The sequence below is a fragment of the Colletotrichum siamense genome (genome assembly GCF_013390195.1).
Source record: "Colletotrichum siamense strain Cg363 chromosome Unknown KSG_Cg363_contig08, whole genome shotgun sequence".
Lineage (NCBI taxonomy): Eukaryota > Fungi > Ascomycota > Sordariomycetes > Glomerellales > Glomerellaceae > Colletotrichum > Colletotrichum siamense.
In genome coordinates, this window is record NW_023501021.1 from 2058201 (window position 1) to 2081368 (window position 23168).

The 23168-nt window shown below is 54.5% G+C and overlaps 4 protein-coding genes across 4 annotated transcripts; 2 read left to right on the forward strand and 2 right to left on the reverse strand.

Annotated features, from left to right (window-relative positions):
• Positions 1-1323: 1323 nt before the first annotated feature.
• Positions 1324-3594, forward strand: CGCS363_v012140 (uncharacterized protein; the record flags this gene model as incomplete). Its single annotated transcript, XM_036643989.1, has 4 exons — positions 1324-1546; positions 1605-1863; positions 1928-2785; positions 2844-3594. 4 exons carry the CDS (start codon positions 1324-1326, stop codon positions 3592-3594), a joined length of 2091 nt encoding a protein of 696 aa, XP_036490240.1.
• Positions 3595-6996: 3402 nt separating this feature from the next.
• azoB (NAD(P)H azoreductase) lies at positions 6997-7995 on the reverse strand (the record flags this gene model as incomplete). The annotated part of the gene is made up of 1 exon (XM_036643990.1): positions 6997-7995. One exon carries the CDS (start codon positions 7993-7995, stop codon positions 6997-6999), a length of 999 nt encoding a protein of 332 aa, XP_036490241.1.
• Positions 7996-9120: 1125 nt separating this feature from the next.
• Positions 9121-11164, forward strand: CGCS363_v012142 (Trichothecene efflux pump TRI12; the record flags this gene model as incomplete). Its single annotated transcript, XM_036643991.1, has 5 exons — positions 9121-9294; positions 9360-10153; positions 10211-10365; positions 10425-10653; positions 10723-11164. 5 exons carry the CDS (start codon positions 9121-9123, stop codon positions 11162-11164), a joined length of 1794 nt encoding a protein of 597 aa, XP_036490242.1.
• A 698-nt stretch (positions 11165-11862) lies between these two features.
• CGCS363_v012143 (uncharacterized protein) lies at positions 11863-15471 on the reverse strand (the record flags this gene model as incomplete). The annotated part of the gene is made up of 3 exons (XM_036643992.1): positions 11863-13999; positions 14085-14906; positions 14963-15471. The coding sequence occupies 3 exons, from the start codon at positions 15469-15471 to the stop codon at positions 11863-11865; spliced, it is 3468 nt and encodes a 1155-aa protein (XP_036490243.1).
• Between the last annotated feature and the right edge of the window lie 7697 nt (positions 15472-23168).

Below are 23168 nucleotides of genomic sequence, written 5' to 3' on the forward strand. Positions count from 1 at the left end.
CTCCTGTAAGTTATATCGCTCTTCCATCACAGAAACTGCTCTCAAGTAGCTAGCAGCTACAAAGATAGACTTTACCAATACCCAGCACACTCTAAGTTACACCGCAACGAGACTGGGACTTACCCTACCGGCATCCGGATGACAAAGTGGAGCGTGGAGCTAAATAGGATGAACGCCAAGATCCAGGGCGATCTTCCCGCGCGGTTACTTACAACAATGGGAGATGCTGCTGACGAAGCAAAAAGCGGCACCGTTGAAGCTGTATAGATCCGTGATGACGCAGCGAGAACTTTAAACTAACGGTTTACATTTAATTGACTGTAAATGTGCTGAAATCATGCTGCTCTCGGAACGCACGACGAGGGTTCCGAGCACACTGCCGTATGTCGTAATGAACATATTTCTCCGCCGACGGCTCGGCGAGGAGGGGCAGTGTTCGCTCCTTTGGATTGTTCCGCATCACAGCAAGGAAACGCTCTTATTTGCCGTCGCTATAGTCGTTTTAATCCTCTGTGGTGTCGCCCTGGGACTCGAAGTTCGTCGTTCACTGGCTCATCGCAGACGTAGTTATCGTCATCGAAATGGGCCCGTCTGTCATGTCGTTCGACTAATTTGCGCTGTAGACGCTCCAAGACACCAACGTACGCAATTAGGTTACTGGTTCCAGCCTCCGTTTGCGATGTCAGTGAGGTGGTCAGTTATTTGATGTTGGCCGTGGGTCGGCGTCTCCCAATTTCGTACGAAGACAATGTCCATGGTCAATGGCTTACGAGACTTCCAAAGGAGACCCATGGCCTCGGAACTCGGGAGAAAGCCGGGCACGGCGTTGCTTTGTGAAGAAGCTTCGGATGAAGGTGGAAGGGGAAGAACTCAAGTTTTCATGGCATGCGTGCAGAAGCTAGAGGCTGGTCTCAGAACGAACACCTTACAGGCCTTGAAGGCTGATATGGCAGCTTTCGGCATAGCTTGACGCCTCTCACAAGATTGGAACGCGGGGCTGAACATGCAAACTTTTAGTGAGCTCAACTAGGCTTGACGAGGGTCAGACCAACAGTTGAAGTAGCGATGTGGCTTACAGCTGACAAGCCCTGTGTCTAGGAAGCTGAGATTAGTGAAACAAAACCGTCGAAAGAACACTTGGGAAGACCAACTCTGTCACCAAAGGATGTTCGCGTCGCAATTTAAAAGCGCCACAAAGCTTCTACTTACTGCATTCCCATACTGCATGTGAGGGCCGTTGAACTCGCTTGCAATACTACAAATACGGGCTGTCGCCACGAATCGCCCGTTCAATCGATGCAATTGCCGTCTACAACCGATATAATGTCGATCGAGACGAAGAAACCTGCGACCCAAGTCCGACCTCTCATATTTGAGAACGATCCTCCCGCTGTTGATCATAAGATCAGGGGGTTGAACTCATGGAGAACAACAGTGTCTGCGGGCGCTGTCGTCGCTTCTTTCGTCCTTACTGTAAACGTGGGCGTTCTTGTCTGGGTCCGACATCGCTTCGGCGTTTCGAACGGGATTGCTACCGTCTTTGAAGGTTAGTCGTTGCATATTCTACGGTTCGTTCATGGTGCTGATAATTTTGGTTTGTATAGGCTCCTGCATCGAATCGAAAAGGGACACACTATGGCCCGACCTTGCCATCAACATCATGTCCACCCTGCTTCTTGGCGCCAGCAACAGTTGTGCGCAATTGCTATCCTCACCTTCAAGACGAGATATTGATAGAGCACACATGAAGGGTAAATGTCTCGATATTGGTGTTCCAAGTGTGCGTAATTTGGGACACATATCGTTCTGGCGCGTGTGTTTGTGGGCTTTGCTATTTCTAAGCTCGATCCCACTACACCTGGTGTAAGTATGAGGGGTGCTTTTTTGTTTCAATCGTTAAGATGAAGGCCGAACTAACTCCTTTCAGCTACAACTCCGTGATCTTTTCAACTCTATCATCGGTCGATTATCAAGCTGCATTGGTTACACAAGACTTTCTCAAGGGAGCCGCATGGAACGACACGGAACTCGCCATGAGCGTCCACGCATGGAGCGGGCTAGGTACAGCCAACGTAAGGCAGTTGAAAGAGATTCAGGCCTCCGCAGAAGCCGGAAGCCTTACACGCCTCGACAACTCACAGTGCATCCAAGCGTATCAAAACTCATTATATGAATCGTCTTGGAAGAATCTACTGCTGGTCACGTCGGTCCCCAATAACAACAGCATCATCCAGGTATGGACGCACCAAGCCGAGGACACCGACACTAATGAAAATTGGCTATGCCACGGCAATGTTGGAAACTACGACAACTCGGGAAGCAACTGCGACTTCAACAATTTGGTGGCCCACGCGTCTTCGTGGAAGATTGAGGGCGTCTGTCGCGACACCTCGAACTTCGGCTCGTGCGGGAGCTCCTTTGACGCTCCGATTCTCTACTGCCTCGCCGAGCAATTTCCCGGAAATTGCAAAATCCAGGTCAGCACGACATTGCTGACCATCGTCATTCTTTTCAATGCTGTCAAAGTCGTTTGTCTCCTGACCACCGCCTTCTCTCGCAAATTCGAGCCACTGGGAACCGTGGGCGACGCCATCAGCTCATTCCTAGAGCAGCCGGACGACAAGACCACGAACCTTGGTCCGGTGACCAAATCCGTAGTCCGCAAGCAGTCCTGGAAGAAAGCGTACATCTCAGGATCTCGAAACATGTCTTTAACCTATAAACGAAAACCTCACCGCTGGGCTCGAGCAGTGAGTGGCAGCCGTTGGTTCATTTGCATGGCCCTGTAAGTACACGCTAAAAGCATGTATCTGGGACCGCTCTTTAACAAAGAAAACTCACAGATGCCTCGTGGTGTGGTTTGCGGGGCTCTATTTATACTCCACCGCAAGAAGCGGCAGTAAGAGGTCAAACATGTCCTTCATGCAGGGATTCAACACATCGCCGGCGAACACCATAGAATTTACCCTCGGGAACTCGCTGATCTCCAATGTTCTCCTCGCAAACACGCCCCAGATCGTCATCAGTTTTGTCTACCTCTTCTACAACAACGTATTCACCTGCATGGTCATGGCGCACGAGTACGCGCGCTTCGCATCGGTACGCAAGCCTCTGCGAGTCACCCGGCCTTACGGCGAGCAGCGAAGCACATTCTGGCTACAGCTGCCGTACCGCTATATCGTGCCCATCATGTTAATCATGGCGTTCATGCACTGGTCAGTGTCGCGCAGCATATATCTCGTACAACTCGAGATTTATGATAACAACGGCGAGTTGATAGCCGGTCGGTCTGTTACCGGATGTGGGTACTCTCCGCCACCCATTGTATTGTCTCTGTGCCTCGGAGGTGCCATGATTCTGTTACTCCTAGGTCTTTCGGCTAGGAAATTGGACCCGGGGATGCCGATCGCGGGATCGTGTTCCCTGGTCATCAGCGCTGCTGCCCATGCTGGCCAGGACGAGGTCGACGCCGCGGCTCGTCACTTACAGTACGGCGTCATCTCGGAGGATGATACTGGTGGCAGAGATCGCCGGCGAGTGGGCTTTTCTTCGCGGCCTGTGGAGAAACTTGTTGATGGCGAGACGTACGCCTGAGGTGGCAGGACTTTTGCAACTAGTCTGATGTTTGTGTGAGATTTTGCTCATGGCGCGGCTACGGCGAAATACGAAGAGATTCTTATGTTGCTTCCAGTTACAACGCCAAGAGTCTTGGTCAAGATCTCAGAATTCCAGTGCAGAGTGGAAATGACATCTCGTTTGTGCCGTGGAGTTGAACATCAGGCAGAAATGTTGGTTCCTGTTCAAAGACCATCCAATTCAGAAACGCAAACCAAAGTGAAACCCAACTAAAAAGTTCAAAGAACACATAATCTTCGCCAAAGCTTCATTCCGTAATCTCTGTGACAAGCCCCTTCCATCAAATAATCTCGAAAGTCTTGACCTCGGAACCTATTTCCGTCAGTCCTCGTGGCCATATCAGAGCCATCCCGACTCTCCTGAACTTTGTCAATGTGTCATCAACAGGTTGCAAAAGCAACGACCAGTAGACTCCTGAAGACATTATGACTTCACTCAAATCCATACACACGTGCTATCCAGCATTAGCCGCAACGTCTTAAGACATGCAATGAGAGGGCTGAAAAGTCACCTCGTCTTCTTGCGGGTACGCTGAGTTACTGCCGTCCGTACTTTGAACATCTTCATCGTCACCTTGACTGTCTCCAACATCGCCGTTCTCAAATTCGCTTTCTGGGTTTTCGGCCCGAGTAGACAAATTTTCCCCGGGCTCAGAGCCTCCAGGTTCAGAGATGTCGTAGCTAGAGAAGCAGGTCAGAAGCAGGTTCCTATATTCTCAGTCTCGGAAGTGAAACGAAACATACGATGGATCCTCCTCATGGCGCTTCTCGAAAGTCAGGACGAAGCAAAAGCATTCCGAAGGATGTACGCTGCTGTCGAAGACGCCAAGACCAAGTACGCTACGCGTCCCACCAGCATGGTGTATTGAGAATCTCTCTGCGCGGTCTTTTACTCCGCAGTGGCCCGGCAACATGCGACTCTCTGAAGAAAAGTAGGCCCCGAATCCTGCTAAGCAACATTCTCGAAAACACAAGGATGGCGCCCTTACCCTGATCAGCAGGCCAGAGGCATTCAAAGAGCCGGACTTCGTCAAAGTGACGATTTGGCTGTTCTGATTCACCTCAGCGGTACTGAAGAGCTCCTGATAGAGCTTTGTTGCCCAACTTTTTGATCCTCCAGTGGCGGCCCAACACCAAGATGGTAAATTGGGCAAGTCATTGCGTGGCGTTTCCGAATGTCTCCACAGAAGCTGCTCCGCAAGACCATGTTCCCAAACACCAAATTCAGTCGCAAAGGAGTCGTCCCTTTCCTCCATCAGCGCCGCCACAATCCCTAAGAGAGATGGTATGCGATCGGATGGAATCGTCAACTTCTTGTCAGAGTACTGGTCCAAACAAGAAATCCAAGAGCTGGTTTCATAAAGCCCTAAATCCAAGCAGTGCCCACGTGCGTCCACTTCTGCTTCGTTGCATTTCCACTTGATGCCTTTTGACGTGAAAAAGACTTTTCTCTGGCCAAGGTACCACTCTTGAAAAGCCCAAGCTCTTTCTCTCAAAGGGCCTTGCACTGCAAAATCTGGATCAGCTGATATCTGGACTATGTTGGTTTGCTGGATGCTTTGATCGGAACCGTTGTGTACCGTGATGGGGCAACGGAAAGTCATCGGCGATGGAAGCTGAGGTCGAGGTCCCACAAGGCCTTCTGTAGAGTCTTTTGAGTTTGCAGCTGCGATGACGAGAACAGCTTTGCGATAAATCGAAGCCATTCTCATCACCTCATGTTCCCAGTCTCTCTCGTCGTCTTGTATGATACAAAGTGAGTCGACCCAGAGATACTTGAGTCCAAGCGCGGTGACAAGATTGAGGGCGTCCTGAAACGTACTCGGGAGGTGATCCCATGGTATACAGTCAAGATAATTGCTGATATTCTTCCGGGTAGTCTTCGGTGGATGCTTGTCTTCCGATCCCCAGCAATGACTCAACGCACAGTATGTGCCTTTCAAGCCTTTTGTTTCGACGAGCTTGGCTGAAAGAACCCCATCATTTATTTGTAGGGATATTAGTCGAGATGGCAGCTCCACTGATTCTTCCTGTTGCGTGACAGAGAGCCCACAAGAGGTATGATGCTCCAAACAGTTGTTCAGCAGCCTCTGAGTGAGACTAGCAGTCTCTGCTGGGCTGTGATGGATATCTGGAGGCCAGTCAACGATGCCGTCAAAGAATGACGACCCATCCCTTTTCGACCCATAGCCACCATAGGGTGCTAAACCAGCTTTGCAATCCCCAAGTCAGTAAATGGCCAGGCTCTTAATTGCAATGGAGTTGACATACATTGGTCTGCCCACACATAGCAGTAACACCGCGGAAGCCCCGAGGTTCTCATTCCATTGATGAGAAGCTCCCAAGCAAACGACGTAATGCGGTTATTGTCAGCTTTGAATTGACTCAAATGCGTCCATGTCTTTATGCTTAGTTGTTCGCTGCAGCGGTCGAGTGTATGGTCTGCGCCCTGGTCGTAGTCCAACTTTCTGTACTCCCCTAGTCCGCTAAGAATCAGGCGACATAGTTCGCAGGTTTGCGCCGAATGTTCAATTCCTCTTCGTTCGTCTATATTCAAGTCCCTTTCATACGCAGGATACTCATCCTGGGGAGAGACTGAGATGTGGAAGAATCCGGAACATGTCTGACAAGCGTTCATGATTCACAAGATATTGGTGAGGTAGTCTGGTGGTCGCATCGGAAGCTTTGGAAATATTTCTGATAAGTCTCAGAACCTGATAAAAAGCCGATCAGGCAGATATTTGAATGATCGAGCTTATGTTGGAAAGAGAGTGTCAGAAGTAGTACATAAGCAAGCAGCTGACGATACATTCTACGTGAAATGAGCTCACTGATGGGCTTCACATCACAGCCTGATTTTGAGTGAGAAGCAACCAATTTTCTCACCCCTCCTCAAGCACTGCCAATGATTTGCTCGCAACCCCGCAGAAGTGGTAAGACAAATGCAGCAGACATGATTAGTTTCTTGGCTGTCAGCATCGCCTATCCACGACCACGCGTGAGATATAGCACAATCATACACTTTCCAGAAGTATTAAGATTTCGTGACAAGAATCATCTCCAATGCACTGTTGAACTTTTGTGGACTGTGTTCAGCGCAAGCGTTGTGGGAGGAGTGAGATCCAGTTGTTTCGGAGTTGAAGTCCGTCACCGGCCCCACTTCTCCGCACACCGGTTCCGGCTTGTTTTGTGATTTATGAGTGAACTCGTATTCTTTCACTGCCTAAAAATTTCCTTTTCTCTCGCAAACGAAAAACCCCAAAAGAATCGTTAACCACCTCAAGCAACGAAAACGAGAACGCTCAAAGAGACCGCCGCCATGTGAACCAACTGATACCGCCATGCCCTCCACTCACAATCCTCACTTCGTCTTGATAGGGCACCCCTTGCGCTTCCCCCAATCCTCAATCGGCGTCAACTTGGCGGGAAACTCCTTCAAGACCGGTCCCATATCGACCTTGAAAGGCTTCTCCTCGGCCTCGTTGTACCAAGTGTAAGCCTTCCTCGTCTCCTCAACCACAGTCTCCACCTCCTTGCCGGCCTGCGACTCCAGCGCGCCCTTCAACGCCGCCGCCATCTCCCCCGCGAAGTCGTCCACGCTCTGGTTCTCGTGCCCGACCTCCCGGCCCCACGCGCGGCCGAGCTTCGCCGCAAGCTGCGACAACCTGACCGTCTCCGGCCCGCCCACCGGTATGTCCCGCCCGTCAAGCTCCTTCGGATCCCGCTCCAGCGCGGCAACCATCAGCGCTGCCAAGTCATCATGGCAGATCCAGGAAACCTCGAGGTCGGGCTTGTGGCAGTACACAATTCGACCCTCATCTCTCAAACGTGGCAACGCCCAGCCCTCGAGTAGGTTATCCAAGTACACCACCGGCTGGAACGAGACCACCGCAACGCCACTCCCCTTGGTCGCCTCCCGCAGCACGCGCCGCATCTCTCGGCGGGTCTCCTGCGCCTCGATGCCGGCGTCCCGCTCCGGGACGGGAAAGCTCGTGTTGAAGACGACGAGCTTCACCGTCGCGGACTGCGCCGCTGCCTCCTCACCGATGGCCTTGGCGGCCGCGACCAGGGGCTCGCGGGGCTGGAAGGACGGCAGGTTGAGGAAGACAGCGTCTGCGCCCGCAAGCGCGGCCGGAAGCGTCTCGACGGCGGTGAAGTCCGCGGTGCGGGTCTCCGCTGCAGCTGCAAGTGCAGCGCGGGCGGCGGCGTCAGCAGCATCGCCGTCTGCATCGGAGGATTTGAGGGTGGTGGGGTCCACGGATCGCCGCGTCACGGCGATGGAGTGGTGAGATGCGGAGGCGAGGGCGGAGATCTGGGCGGCGCCCTGGACGCCGGTCGCGCCGAATACTGCGACGCGCATTGTGAGTCAGATATCCTCTCTTTCTGAGTCAGATTTCCGCGGGTTTTTGGCGATGGCTTGGGAAGTGAGGGGTTTGCGTATGTGTGTCTCGGGTGAGGTCGTATGCCGAGTGGACGACTGGTTGACTAGTTCGACAGTAGTGTGGAAGGGGGAAAACAGGAGACGGCGGTGTCTGTCTGTTGGCTCGGGTCAACTTTTCCGTTGCACCGGCTGCTCAACACCGTGTGCGTTGGTTCCCAGAAGACTCTGGAATCCACCAATGGCTTTGTCTGTTCAATCAGGGGCGCGGTTCGAGATGTTTGCTGTTTGCTTGAGTGGTAGGGAGACTAACAGGTTGCGCAATTCACACTGGCTTCATAAGTGGATTTCGAATCTAGCGAGATTTCACGACGTAATGAGACTACACGAAGGTCCAAGTACAACACGACTTCTACCATCTTGGAAGCCCACTAATTGATTAAGCGCAGACTGTTGTTTCTTCTTGGATGCTGAAAGACTTGTGATTGTCAAGCTCAGAAAGAGCTAATGATTCACGCGGCGTTGATCCTGAAGCCCAGGAAAAGCTTTCGCGAGCATCTCCCTGCATCCAACTTGATTCAGGCCACCATTTCTTCAGTGGCGGCATCCTTATCTGCTAAGACTGTGGTAATTCTTCTGCTGCAAGCCTTACTGGCCCTCTCGGAATCTGTAAGAGCCCAGCTTGCAGACTAACAGGACCACAGCCTGAGACATGGCTTGAGATGCCAATGCTGGAGAACTGAGACTCTCGACTCACCCTGCATTGAAACATTGCGGGGGCGGGGCTTCGGGCGGATCTTGTCCCCAGAACCCCGAGATCTAAGGACCCAATGTGTTGGCCAGTCAGGTATTACATATTCACAACCGGGTCTTCGCTACCGACGTACGACGTTGTGCTCCGCGATGACGATGTCGTCTGTCAAAACAGCTTCTAGCCAATGAGAAAGACTGAAGGGATATCTGCACCCGAGCCCAGGGAGTTGGGAACGTTTCGTGGGGTTAACGTGGTCACTTATAGCGACCTCAAATCTGAACTCGTCTCTTGCGCCTTGTTCTTGAGGCTCAACACTCATGGTGACACCTAGTCTGTTCACATAGATCGCCAACATGGCTATTTCGACAGCACCTCCAGCTTCGACGTCTACCTCAGACATATCCAACGAAAAGACAGACCACCAAACCCACCAACATGTTGAAACCGCAACGCCAACTACACCCCCCTCTGAAGTCGACCTTCAAACCGACGGGAAGCTCAGCAAAGAAACCATACTCGCCATCATCGTATGCCATTCCTTATCCCAAACACCCTCAGCCATCTATCGAAATCTAACATCCTCATCTCACAGGCACTATGCGGCCAGATCAACGCCTACGTAATGACAATGCTCATCCCCTCCACAACGCTCCCCTACATCAACGCCGACCTCGGGCCCTCCCCAAACTCGACCTGGATCACCGTGACCTGGACCCTCGGCGCCTCCATCCTCGTCTCCGTCGGCGGCCGCCTCTCCGACATCTTCGGCCGGCGCTACTTCATGATGACCGGCGCCGCCGTCTCCATCGTCGGCACCCTCGTCGGCGCCACCGCCCGCTCCATCAACCAGATGATCGTCTCCGGCGCCCTCTTCGGCATCGGCTCCGGCTTCCAGGAGCTCTGCTACGCCTGCGTCCAGGAGTGCGTGCCCAACCGCCACCGCGTGAAGGCCGTCGGCGGCCTCGACGTCTCCCTCGCCCTCGCCTTCACCTCCCCGCTCGTCAGCTATGCCTTCATCGCCCACCAGGACATCGGCTGGCGCGGCGCGTACTGGTACCTCTTCGCCTTCCACTGCGCCGCCTTCGTCCTGCTGTTTCTCTTCTACCGCCCGCCCGACTTTGAGATGAAGCACCGGAGGGATGGCAAGACGCGGCTGCAGCTGCTGGCGCAGCTGGACTACGTCGGCGTGTTCCTCTTCATGGCCGGCGGCGTGCTATTCCTGCTGGGCATCAACTTTGGCGGGCGGACGTATCCGTGGACGCACCCGGGCACGATCGCGCCGATAGTGCTGGGGGTCTGTTGCTTTGTTGGTGTCGGCGTCTGGGATGCGTTTGCTGAGCTGGAGTACCCGCTGTTCCCGCCTAAGCTGTTCAGGCGTGTGAGAGAGTAAGTGTGGTGTATCGAAACCTCACGCCTGCTGTGATGCTGATTGACTGATTGCAGGTTCGACATGGTCATGGTGGTGTGCTTCGTCGGGGGCATGCTGTACTACAGCATGAACGTCCTCTGGCCCAGGCAGTCGCAAGCCTTCTTCGTCGGGCCGGAGGAGACCATCCTAAGAGGAGTCTACGCGACTGTGTTTTCCTGCGGCACCTGGAGTAAATTCCACCCAGAATTTTGCCATGTTTGATACCCAGTGAAACTAACAGAGAACCAGCCGCCGGCTTGATCACCGTCTTCATCTGCTCGCGCCTGCACCACGAAAAGTGGCAGCTCGTCGGATTCACCGTCGTGCAGACAGCTCTCATCGGTTCAATGGCATCAGTCGGATCCAACGACCGCGCCCAAGCCATCGTCACGGTCGTGATCACAGCCATCACCATAACACCGCCCCAGCTGCTTTCCTTTACGATGCTGTCCTTTGGACTGGAAGACCAGAACGATTTGTAAGTCTCCTCCTGCCCATGACACACCAAGCCCATCTTCGACTTTGGCTGACTTGAGCACCAACCCAGGGGCGTAGCAGTCGGTCTGGCAGGGACATTCCGCCTCTTCGGCGGCGCAGTAGCAACGGCAATCTACACAGCAATCTACTCCTCCCGCCTCGCCGAAGTGCTGCCCGGCGAGATGAAGTCGGCAATCGACGCCTCGGGGGTTGACTTCTCCGAGTCGCTGCTGGCCGGCCTGGTCAAGGCGGCGGGGACGAATACGGCGGCAGCGTACGGCGCCGTCGCCGGGGTCACACCGCGGCTGACGACGTTGGCGATCGAGGCGACCAAGCAGTCGTACGTTGCGGGCTTCCGGCTCGTGTATCTTGTGGCGATTGGGTTTGGCGTTGCGGCGACGGTGGCGTCGATGTGCACCGTCAGTACGGACAGGGCGAAGAAGAACAATGAGCGGGCAATTGTGTTGAAGAATGAGGTTGGGAAGGATGAGAGCATGTCAAAGGTTGCATGAGAATTATGCCCAACAATTTGCAGTTTCAGACGAACCTTGATTCTGCGAAGTCACATATATCACGAAGAATAAACCAGGCACTGTCAACATCTTGTATTCGTGGCGGGGAACGGCTGATACCTAAACCCCGCCTACGTGTCTGTCCTACATCATCGTATCTGCTCACGATGCAGTTCTCTTGCCCAGATCAGCTTTGCAAAGCGTAGCGTGCTCTGCTGGCCTCCTCCTCATAGCAATTTCATGGGTATTCCATAACGCCGATTGACCACCAAGAGCCAAATCCATAGAGACGAGAAAGAGTCGTGTACTGTTGTGCCGCCCTCTCAACGGAGGGGAAAACCTCGTTTTTGTTTTTGTGGTATAATTCTCATGTGTTGGCCGTGTTTATCCGTGTTCATCAGGCCCCGTGGGTATCCAACAGTGTATGTGTATGTTCAAAGAAAGGCGAGAAGAAGAACAAGGACATCCGAAAATTCCTTGGGCGCTCGTGAGAGGAGTCACCGTTTCATGCAGACGTCGGTGATTTGCCGTACGTCAAGTGTGTGCGCAATAGTTGTACATAGGGAAATGCGAACAGAAGAGGCGCTTGGTCGCGCGAACTGGAGGGTCGTTTCAAACGCTTGCAATGTTTTTTTGGTTGAAATCATTGATGGTGCTCGCCATCTTGCAAGAAAGTGAGGGCGGGAAGAGAATGAGTCTCAGCCCCAGATGGGTACGTTGCGGTAGGCTGGAGAGTTGTAGCTGTGCAGGACTCTATAGGGCGGATTGCCGCTTGCATGCACACTGCGACTGCGGCTGCGGGTTCTGTGTAGATCAGGCTGCACATTGTCAGGAGAAATGTCTTCTTCCTGCTCCCAGTGTTGCTGTTCAATGTTCAGAAGCTGCTGCTGGTAGTAGGCGCCACTTTGGCTGGCGGATTGGCCCATTGGGGGAGGCCCCCGCGCTACTGGTCCTCGATACTGCTGAGAGTAACCGTCGTAACTTGCCCGATGGCGGAGTTGACGCGCAGGAGGTGCCGGAGACATGGTAGACATGCTCCGCATGGCGGGACGGGGAGGAGCCAAACCAGCTTGATTACTGGGACGCCATTTGTCATCAGAAGCCTGACGGCGCATCGCGTACTGCTGCTCAAGCATTGTGTACCTGCGAGGGCTCATTGGCGGAACGGGAGGGACGTCCAGTGTCTCGTCAATCCCTCCGGGAGATGCTGCTGGGTAACTGTAGATCGTCTCGCGGCTGGTTTGCCTGGACAAACTCTGCCGTCTCTGTTGCCCCTCGCTGGATGATGATGATTTCGGGCGCAGTGGCGCAGGCTTTCGAAGGCTCTTGCCGCTTCGGGTGTGCAAGCTGACAGGAGGCGACGTCTTTCTTCTGAGATCGGCCTCAGAGAAGGTTTGGCTGCGTGGCGAAGGAGCAAGCCCGCCATCACCGTTCATCGAGGGCATCTGACCTTGTGCGCGAAGGTGCGTTCCCATACTGCGCTCCATCTGCGCTGTCATCGTGAAGGTGCGACTAGCTGAGCGGGGTCTTTCGGCCTCTCTCGATTGAGGCAGAGCCATGAAGGCTTGGTCGAAAGAACTCTTACCAACACTGTCGCTCACACTGCCAATGGCAGTGATCCTGGATTCGAATCCGCTGTAAATCTCGTCGGCCTTGGTTTCTTCCTCTTTCGCATTCTCAGCACTGGCGGATGGAACAGGCTTCCGATGGATGGAGCGCCGCGGCATCACCGAGGCAGCAGCCTGTCCGATCGTAGAGCCAACATTCTGAAACGACAGGCGACGGGGGGTCTTGGGAGTCTTAGGTGTCTTCGGTATCTCAGATGCCTCGCTCGCCTGGGGAACTGGCTTCCTAACGACAATCTTTCTGTCAATAGGCGCCAGGTCTGGTGCATCGGATTGCCCGATTTCGACACTGCCGACGCTGAAGATCGTCTTCAAGGTGTCCTTGCTCTCCCGGGTCCGAAGAGTCAGCCTCCTGGCGGACAACGGGAACCGCCCAGAATGCTCCTCAAGCTTGGTCTGGACATCCTGAGGTACAGTAGGAACGGCATCGTTGGCGGCATGGGTGTCATGAACAGCCGGAGGTCCTCGCATTCCCGAGCCGGTGAGGAATCGCTGAAACTTGCTTGCGCGTTGAGAGCCACTGCCAATTGTCATAGTTGAAGGCTTATCGGAGTCGGTGGCACTGGACTCAGCGGGCTGTGGCGATGTGGGGCCGCTTTCCGCGGCCTTGGCCATATCGAAAGTCGTTTTCCGGTCCCGACGAGCCAGGTTGAAGAATTGCAAGTGTCTCGGAGAGGTGATCGTCATCGTGTTAGTGTTTGGCAAAGTCATGGAATCGTTCTTGGGTGGCACAGGCGGAGGAGTGGAAGAGGCAGAGTCTGAGCCAGCTGCATCAATCGCAGCCTGATCGATATTAATGGTGCTGATTGCTGGAACAGCAACCAAGGGCGATGAGTTCGAGACAGATTTCTCGTCGCCCAATTGCTCCGTGGTTACGCGTGCCGGCCGATCTTTTCCGGTCGCATTTGGCTTGGCATGGAACGACCTCAGTGAGACATTCGAACTGTAGCCGGAATCAGCCTTGGACAGCGGCTTGTTAGGCTGGTATTCCGTCGTTGGGCTGGTGACGACTCCGCTGTCGGCGCGGACGACACCCTGGTATTGCTTCTGAGACTGGTCTGCTTGCAGTTGCTCAAGAGACGGTTTCGCGTTCGGGTCATTTCTGACGGTTAGAATCTCGGCCGAATATTCAACCTGCACGTCGTCCTCGAACAGCTGATCTTCCATCGCTGTGTGCTTGGATGCAACCTTTAGCTCGGGGCTGAGCGGCCTAATGTGGAGTCAGCGTGAGTCTTCTCACGATTTATTACAATAAATGACGTCTTCTGCAAGAATTGGCAAGGGAGGCCACTAACGAGTCTGTTCGTAACCTGGGTGATTCCACTCCCAGCAAAGTCGTCTCAGTCGGACCGAGTCCCTTAGGCGTAGCACCACGCTGTACCGGCGACACAGTAATCTCAACCTCGTAGTTACCATACTCCAACTCGCCCTTCAGATCGTCGTTCGCAAGCTGTTCCGCCATCGCCTGGTGTTCGATTGACGGCTCGAGGTCCGGGCTGGGAAGAGGGCTAGCCTCGCCGTTCGTGATTCGCAATGATCCAAATTTCATCGTGCCTAGTGGTCGATAGTCCATGTCGGAAGGTGTGAGGGCACGTTCAACGGGCTCTTGGACGGGCGGCGGCAGAAGCTCCGGCATGGGCTCTGCTTCTATAAGCTCATTCAGGGCCATGAAGCCTCCCTCAATAGAGTTTAATCTCGATCGCCCGCCGGCTGGGGTCGACGGCATGCTGTGCCGAAAGCTTGATCTCCTCGATGCGGAGTAGTAGTAGTCAGTTGCCGAAGGAATGCGAGTCGCGACTCCTGGTGTCTGCACCATGGATCGTCGCCGGACTGGGGCGTAGAGAGAAACGTCAGAATTGGCCCTGGGAAGTGGCAGTGGCAGTGGTGTTGCCGGTGCTGCTACTGGTGTTGCTGGTGTTGTCGCCGGCGGCTGGTGCGGATGCGAACTCTTCCACGTATTGGCCGTCACCTGGAAAGGTGAAGCCTCGAATTTGCTGTCGGACATGATGGAATTCTCCTCGCAAGCGGCGAGATCTTCACTCAGATTTAGCAATCGCCTGGATTCGTAGGACATCAAGTTGTAGTTTATGGATTGTCGGTTTCCAGGAACGAGCCAGCTGTTTCAGGAGGTTAGTTAAAGTGCACCGACATGCGGCCAGCCGGTGTCACGTACCTGTCCACTTGGAGCTGCCTGGCTTGGTCCATGTCCTTCTGAGACTCCCAAGTCATAGAGTTTGCCCTCGACATCCTATCTTCAGCCTCCGGGCTCACCAATATTGTCTGCCTCCTCTTATCCTTGCGACGCGCCTCTTGGGAGCTCTTGGAGCGGAATAAGCTTGCTCTCCGCTTCCAGTCTCTGGCCGGCGTTTGTGGCTTAGACTCGGGTTCTGGTGGTACTGGAGGAAAAGCTTCGGCTGGCGAAGATGTGTCGGTCTGCAATTCATTGGTGGTCGGAGGCTCGGGTGAAAAAGCTTCAGACATGACGCGGGAATTTGATCGAGAAGGCGGGAGGCTGACGGAGCCGGTGCGGCTGTGGCTGCCTAGTAGGCCAGCTGCCTGTGCCGAAGATATCGAGCCATGGTTTCCGACTCTCGGTTTGGAGAGTTTTTGAGGTGCTCTCCTGCTGGGGCTGCTGTGAAGGTCGGATTGCTGAATCGACTCGATCGAGTGTGTGTTGCCCATTTTGGCACTTGGAGTGCGGCCTGGTTTTCGCGCCTGCACCAGATCGCAGTTGTAGCAAGCCGGTGAAGACGAGGCGGGTGGGCGAAGAAGAGGGTGAGGTCGGAGGGCAGGCTGAGGAGGTCCAGCCGGCAAGATGATGTTACGACGACCTTGACACTGCCATGCCGCGCAAATATTCCGTAGCCTGCCTTCTTTCTGTTTTTGGAACTCGCGGTTTCGTCTTTTTTCCCTGGATCCCAAAAGCAAGTGCGCCTGTGCGGGAAGAAGGGTCAGGATAATGGCGTGATAAGCTTGGGCCGGTTGATGGAGAGCTCACTGTGAAGGAATAAAATAAAAAGCCAAGCACGGCAGGAGCGAGGTGAGGTCGAGTACCAGCGCGATCAATGAAGCAAAGAGGAAAGGGGTGGGCACTCTTGGGGTCTAATAGATCACCAAAATGGAGACCAGGACGAACAGAGAAAGGCGGTGGTTAATGGTGGGATAGGCGCAATTAAAGCAGAGATGGCATGGGTCTGAGGCTTTGCGCACCGGACCAGACCGAGCGAGCGTCTATCGATTATGCCCGACGGATGCTCCACATCAGAGAGCATGCCTGTCTGGCCGTTCTCCAGGTAAGGTCTCCGTACGGATAGAACGTCTTAAGACGTGGGCATGGGCAATAAGAGTCAGTTACCAGGATCAACGGCGAGTTGTGCACGCTTGCTATGCAGCCAACGGAGTTGTGGGAGCGGGAGCAGTACGGGAACTGCAAAGCTGCAGTGGTTGCAAAGCACCAGGGCCAAAAAGCAGGTTTGGACCGGGAGCGATGTCTAGGTCACGGTGTATTATTCCATTGCAGCAGGGCAGGCATTGGATGTATGTAGATAGGTACTCAGGTACTCCCTAGAAAACTAGTATTGCCCTTGTGCCCGTTCTGAGCCCGCCCGGTGCGCAAGGTACTAGACAATAGCAGCAGCAGCAGCGGGCAGTGTGGTGGCATGGTGGTGTAGGAATGGGCCTCAGATGGCATCTGCTGCTCGAACAGATGCCATGCACAAGAAACCAGGAGGTGGAACTGACGGTGACGAAGTGCATGGTTTGAGACGCGCAAGGTGGGTTGGAGAAGGGCGGAAAGGGACAAAGTACCGCCTGCGGCAGCGAATGGGCAGGGCTCTTCAGGTTCCAAGGACCATGGCCGCTGGCCGGTTGCTGGTCCATGCAGGGCTGCAGTGGCATGCGTCTTGGCCGAGCGGGACGTCCTTCGCACCTGGTCTGGACATGAAGCGTGGTTGGGGGGGTTCAAGTGCCAAGTCATGCCGGACGGCCATCCGTATGGGTGTAGCGGCATCCAGCGGCATCGAGTACCCAGTAATGGCGGAGGCGATGCCTCTCTCTTTCGCTCTGGACTCTGCTTTACGAATAGTAGCTGCTGTAAGGTGAAGGCAAGGTGAGGTGTCAAAGTACCATGTACACCATAGAGTGTGCCGTCCGGGGGACCACAATTGCCAGCCAGCAGCCAGGATGGGGATGAGGCGCGATGGACCTCCAGACGGGATGGTGGTGCAGTTCTTTCGTCTGATTGATACCGTCCAGATTTCCTTCCCTCATGTTGCGGTCTGGCCGGGTCTGGCTTTGGTCCTTGGCAGAGAGACAGATGCCCTTGTCCTGTCTCGTTGGCTTACAAAGGGCTTCTCCAGACATGATGGCTTAATTGTGCGACCATGACAGCCACGACGGCGGCACCGCCATGGGGAGGGAATGGATCAGGCTAGGTAAGGAAGCTGCAGGCTGGAGGCGGCTGCGATATCCACCCGAGTGAGTGGATGTATCCGTACCCAGATGGGATTCCTTTGTCTTGTTGCTGCACTCTGCAAGCTACATCAGATCGAGCTGTGCGCATATTCGCCCCTCACTGGCTCCGGACAACGGCTGGAATGATCTGATATGGGCATTCAGGCTGACGGGCGGAGCTGGCGTCTTGACGCCGATGAAGTTGCGCGTAGGTAGCGAGCGGGCTTTGATTAGGCGTGTCCGAGATGCAGGTGGCCATGGGCAGCCAGACCGTCAGCCAACGCGGTGAGGTGTTCGCCGCACCGAAGGTACAGCTGGGCAGAAAGCAGAAAACGGCAGCCGGCAATGAAGGTGAGGTAAGCTAAGGCAAGGAGCAAGAGAGAAGACAAGGCGTCATTGCATGTCTCGGAACGCTCAGGCAACTGGGCGGTTACCCCAATTGAATGGACGACGATGGAGGATGCAGCAGCAAGACGCAGAAGCTGAACGATGGGCGATGGAGGACCAAGATCTGTGTGGAAAAAGGTGTTGGTGTGCACCGCAGCAGCAGCAGCAGCAGCGTGGCCGAGAGGCGTGTGGTGTGGAGCGGGTGTGGCTCGGGCACACATTGAGACGATGATTGATGCATCGGAGTCCTTGATTGGATCAGTAGACACGGGGACGCATCGAGGCCATGACGCGGGCGCGGCACCTGTTACCTTCTTTACCTGCGGCGGACGCCCTGATTCATCATCGTCACGAAGGTTCTTTCTGGCTGTGTCCGTACCGCGTAAGTTTAGGTAGTGAAATGAGGTGGACGTCGTAGCTGGAAAATGAGGATTGTATTCGTAGGGTGGCTTGGTGTTTGGGTGGAAGGCTTTCGCCCAAAGTCGGGATTGCGAGGCCCGGATCGGCCCCGCCAGCGCCATTGGAGCCATTCGAGCTAGGTGTTTCCTTTCTCAGCACCGCGGACTTGTATCCGCTTGGATGGGGAATTTGGGGGCGTCAGACTCTCCTGGCACGGCGATGTTGGCTTGATTTAGTGCAAGGCAATCGCCAAAGCCAGCCCAGAGTATCGGGATCTTCTTTCGTACCTTCGTTGAAGTAGCGTGGGTGTAGGTACCTTACTTGCTCACCTTCCTGCCTTAGATGTGGTGTTTGTTTCCTTCCTTCCTTCCAGGTCCTGCCGGTGCGTTGGGTCCTTCCGTTTGTTCCTCCTCGTTCCTTCCCGTCTACTTACGGCAGGGCCAACCAAAACCAACCTCGCATGTTTCTTGCCGTTCCTTCCTTACCTCAGCTCGCAAATCAGAAAGAGCAGCCTGCTGCCATGCGCAACGAATAGGAAGGAAGGTCGCAGTGAGGGGAAGCTCAAGGGAAGGAACGACAGAGAACCTGGGAAGGTACGATTAGCCCCCTCATCCTATCCCAAATCCGTCAAGCCACCACGTTGGGGCCTCACCTTCCTAGGGTTGGAGTTGCCCGCTCCACGTCCTGCCCTTGCCGCCGCCGTGTGTTGTTCACGAGGTGGTTCCTGTTCCTGTTCCTGTTCCTGGCTTCCTTCCCTTGCTTTGCGTTAGGTCGCTCATGGCAGGTTCCATCCCTCGAGGACCCGGCCTTTCTCTCCGCGGCCACAAAACCCACGTTTCTTGCATGAGGTAAGGACCACGAAGCTCTGTGTCTGTGGCTGTCCCGTATCTGCCGTGTGTGTCTTGTCTTTAGCCAGGTGGTGGCCTCGCCCTCCTCCTTCCGGACCCTGGGCGCTTGCTCAACCAACATAGCGCCATCTCCGGTTCGCTCACTTTCCCATGCGCCTTTCGCAAATTCCAGATGCGACCACACGCTTGACCGGACTGACCTGACCTGACCTGACCTGACCAGTTCTCGATCAAAGCCAGACCTGCATCTTCCCCAGGTCACGGCATCCGATCAACCTATTCCTCCGATGCCGACTACCGCTCCGTGGTGCTCCCATCACTTCCAAATTCCCCTCGTCTTATTCTCCTTGACCCTATCGTATATCAGATCCAGATTTCAAGTTAACCTGGTTCGGTCATTATGTGCCCTCTTTCTCCCCGCCAGCGCTCGTTTTCGTACTACGCTGCGACGCCAGCTTCTCACACTGCACAAGTGGTGGCCTGGACACCGACAGGGATAGCTTCCCCTCATCTCGCCATCATTTGGCGTGCTCTGCCTGTCCGTGGTCAACGCAAATCATCAGTTCGTCTCTCATCCTCCCTCTCGGCCGCTGGCGGTGCCCGCGACCTCACCTTGCCCGGTGTGGATGCATGCATCTCACTCCCGTCAGTGTATCGGTAGCCCTTCAGATACAAGGTGTCAGGCACGCAGTCTATGGCTGTGCCACTAAAATGTCTGGTCGTCGCCCTTGAGGCTCAGTGAAGGTGCTCGTTTCAGAGTATGGCACTTGACTTGATGGGGCCCTCGGGGGTTGCAAAGACCAGCATATCCTCATCACACGTCCTGCCCTCCGCTCTCTTTTCAAGCAATATGCTTGGTCGCCTCACCAGCAGACTTCTGGCAACCCGATGCAGTTCGTGCATGCGAAGGGATGCCCGTCGTCGATCTCCAAATCCCATCAGCCACTCTTTCAACGTCGGACAAGACAATCTGAGACTGCCCGCACCCCGATAACAGCCACTCCCTGTCATCAGCCTTCATACTTCTGGAATAAGGTGTCGACCTTCAGACGGCGGCCAAGCACGTATTCGCGTCCTGCATGGAAGCACTCTAATTCCGCGACCCCGTCAAATGAGAGCCGCCGTATTCTGCACGTATTCAGCATCATAATATCCGAGTATTGCGTGCACCAAGACAACACTCCATCGTGGCTCCTCACGATGCCTTGACATGGACCGAGTATGGCTCCCAGCCGCCGTGGAATAGCCTCCTCCTGGTGTCACAGCGGCCAATCTCCCCCACCAGACCTGGCTCGGTGCGCCGGCCGAACAAGGTTCAAGGGTTCGTGAAATTGCCCTTTCTCGGCCGCATCAGGTTTCCCACTGCGGATACACAGTCACGGGTGCCCAAATGTCGATAACGACAACCTTCCATCATTCAGAGCTCATCGGCCGAGCATGCAATTTACTTTTGCCTGTTTTCAGTGCGACCATCCCCCTCCCCGCATATTGAAAGACAGGAGCTTCCAGTCTATTCTGCAAGCCACGTTTGGGGAACGTCATTCAGTACCACAAAAGTCCTGTTTTCAGCGTTGATGGGTAGCGAAACACGCACGCTGGGGAACACGGACAGCGGCCGCCATCGAGATCGCATTCTCAATTCTGCACAATTTGCAAGTGGATTATTCTCCGAGTGGGCGGAATGACAGCCAGGGTGATGGGTCAACCGTCGTCTGTGGTGTACGAACACACTAACCACTAACAAGCTGTAAACCGCGAAAAAGCTCCTAGCGACGTTGCACGGTTGCAGTCGCCAAAAGTGCGCGCAATTGCCAGGATTTCAGGATCCGACTTTTCTGCCCAGGAGCCCCAGCCAACAACGGTCTCAGACACTCGAGAATGAGACGCTGCGCTGCGCTGCTTGCACTCGCTTGCCAATACACACTGCTCCCGGCCATCGCCCGTAGCGGCTTATCCAGACCGTTAATCGCATTGCACAACTTGACTCGCGAGGTACGGACACTTTTTTGCTGTTGATGCCGCGAACAACCACGACGCGCCGTGCACTTGGTGCTCGTTCGGCCGAAGATGCAAGTGGATGATTCCATGGAGGTCGAAAACTCGTGGCAACTTGCAAGATTGTCCACTTTCAAGGACTCGCGGGGAGCGTGGGAAGTACTGTGTACTTCACCTTCGCTGGCAGGCCGTGTTTCCGCGGTTCGAACTTATCATGTCTGTTATCAACTCGAACCCCGCCAGCCCGGAGCATCGTTGAGACTTCGACCGCTTTTTCGCCGGCAATGTTTTTATTCCCATCCCTGTCTATCGGGCGGAACAAACTAGCTGGACGATGGTGCTGGACGAAGCAACAAAGTCGGTCTCTAATCCAACCACGACCAAGGCTTTTCCAAACGTGCGCCTTACGACGCTGCGACGTCGGATGTGCGCTGTTGACCCATGGCAAATCGAAACAGCCGCCATATCGAACCGAGCACGCAGACTGCACCGAGAGTACGCCGCCTCGGAGCATCGTCGGAGCACCTCACCGCAAATGGAACGGCACCGCGGCTCCATTTTTTAAGGCCGGATGATCATGCAACCTGAAGATGGTTGCGCCTTGAGCCAGATTGATCTGCACTCCATTCATCTCGCCAGTTCGTTGTTTTTCGGCCTGTTGCCGCTCGCCGACGCACGACATCCGGCTGCTCGGAAAAAGAAAGCTGGCGGATGTCTCCAAACTCTCAACTTGAAGCAGAACTTGCGCAAGCGCGCTGTCCACGTCAGTCTGCGGTGCGCGACTCGGCGCAAGCACTCGACTCAATTGCTCCAGAACTCGGTGACCGCTCTTTTTTCCGAGCCGTGGACTACTGTCCAACCTTGAGGAAAGCCGGTGAACTCATGTCTCCCGCGTGGCCTCGAGTCAAGACTGATGGTTGCTCCAAAATGACTCAATGTGGTTGGACGTTATTCGTGGCCATCCAAACGATGCTACAACAAGACAGTGGGTGTCCCAGATGCTACTGGCAGCTGCTGGCAAAGCCCATCATGAGACGACGGCAGAGAAACTGAATGACGCCCCAAGCGCCCACGGACGAATAATTTTTGATATCCGCGCGATGTTGCTATGGTCTATGCTAGTGGTCAAATTCAGAGCTCGCTCCGTCTAGGCTTATTGCGCCTAGACTTTCCCATCTGTCATCCGTCAACGCGAAGCGAAGCTAAGCTCATAGCCAGGCGACCCGATCTAGGAGAGCAAGAATGCTGCCGAGGAAATCGTTGTTTAGCAACCAGGCACAAGGCGCAGTATCTTATGAACTTGGATATCCTTGGGGAAAATAAAGCACGTCAGTAGGCTACGCAAGCTTCACCGATCCGCTCTCCACCAAGCTCAATCGCAAGACAGCCCGTCCCAACATTGGCACACATTTCTTCAGATTTGAGTCAGTTCGCCGCATTGAACGGACGAAAGTCGCCTCGTCGGCAAGGAGGTTGGGGTTCCATGACCTTCCGGAACGTTTTGATCTCCGGCCCCTGAATGAGTCGGGAGACCTCCATACTTCATACGTAGCCAACGTGCACGGGCAAAGGACTCCTTCTCGTTTCAAAATCGTTTCTTTCACCACGACAGGGCGAATTCTATTCTGTTGCGGCCACTAAGTTTGCTGACACGCAATTGTCAGCCAACGCAAGGGACTGTCTATCGTCAAGGACACTCACCTGAAGGGCACATTTTCGACCTTCATCCCTCCGCCCATGCACTCGCGGACTCGTCGACTGAAGTCGCATCTTGCGTATGCTTGAGCTGATATTTCCAATGACAACGCCGCTTCTTGGCGCTGCGGCTCGATGTTGTAGTGAAACCTCGACAAAAGGCACGCCCGGTCATCAAGGATGCTCGATGCACGACTTTGACCTCCGGCGGGATTGGCAGCTCATCCGGTGCATTTTTCTTCAGATTCAGAAAAGGGGACCAACGCTCTGACCGGGCGTTCGGCCATCGATCACTTGAGCAGTAGTCATGGTGGTCGCATTGAGTAGCAGACAAAACTCAAACTTGGTCAAGCCTGCGGTCAAGGCCGTCGGTGATCACGTCTAGATTTACGGAGACGATTTTGCTTTACCACAGACTAGAGAGGTCTGCTTAGGGCAGTCTTTGATACCAATCAAGCAGACGTTTCGACGAGACGCAGGTTGTCGAGACGTTGTACCGGATCCGCGTCCACATTCCGAAAAGTCCGGGTTTGGCTTGACATGACGATCAACAAATTCTCCGAGGCATCTGCAGGTTATATGGACACATGACGAAACAAAGCC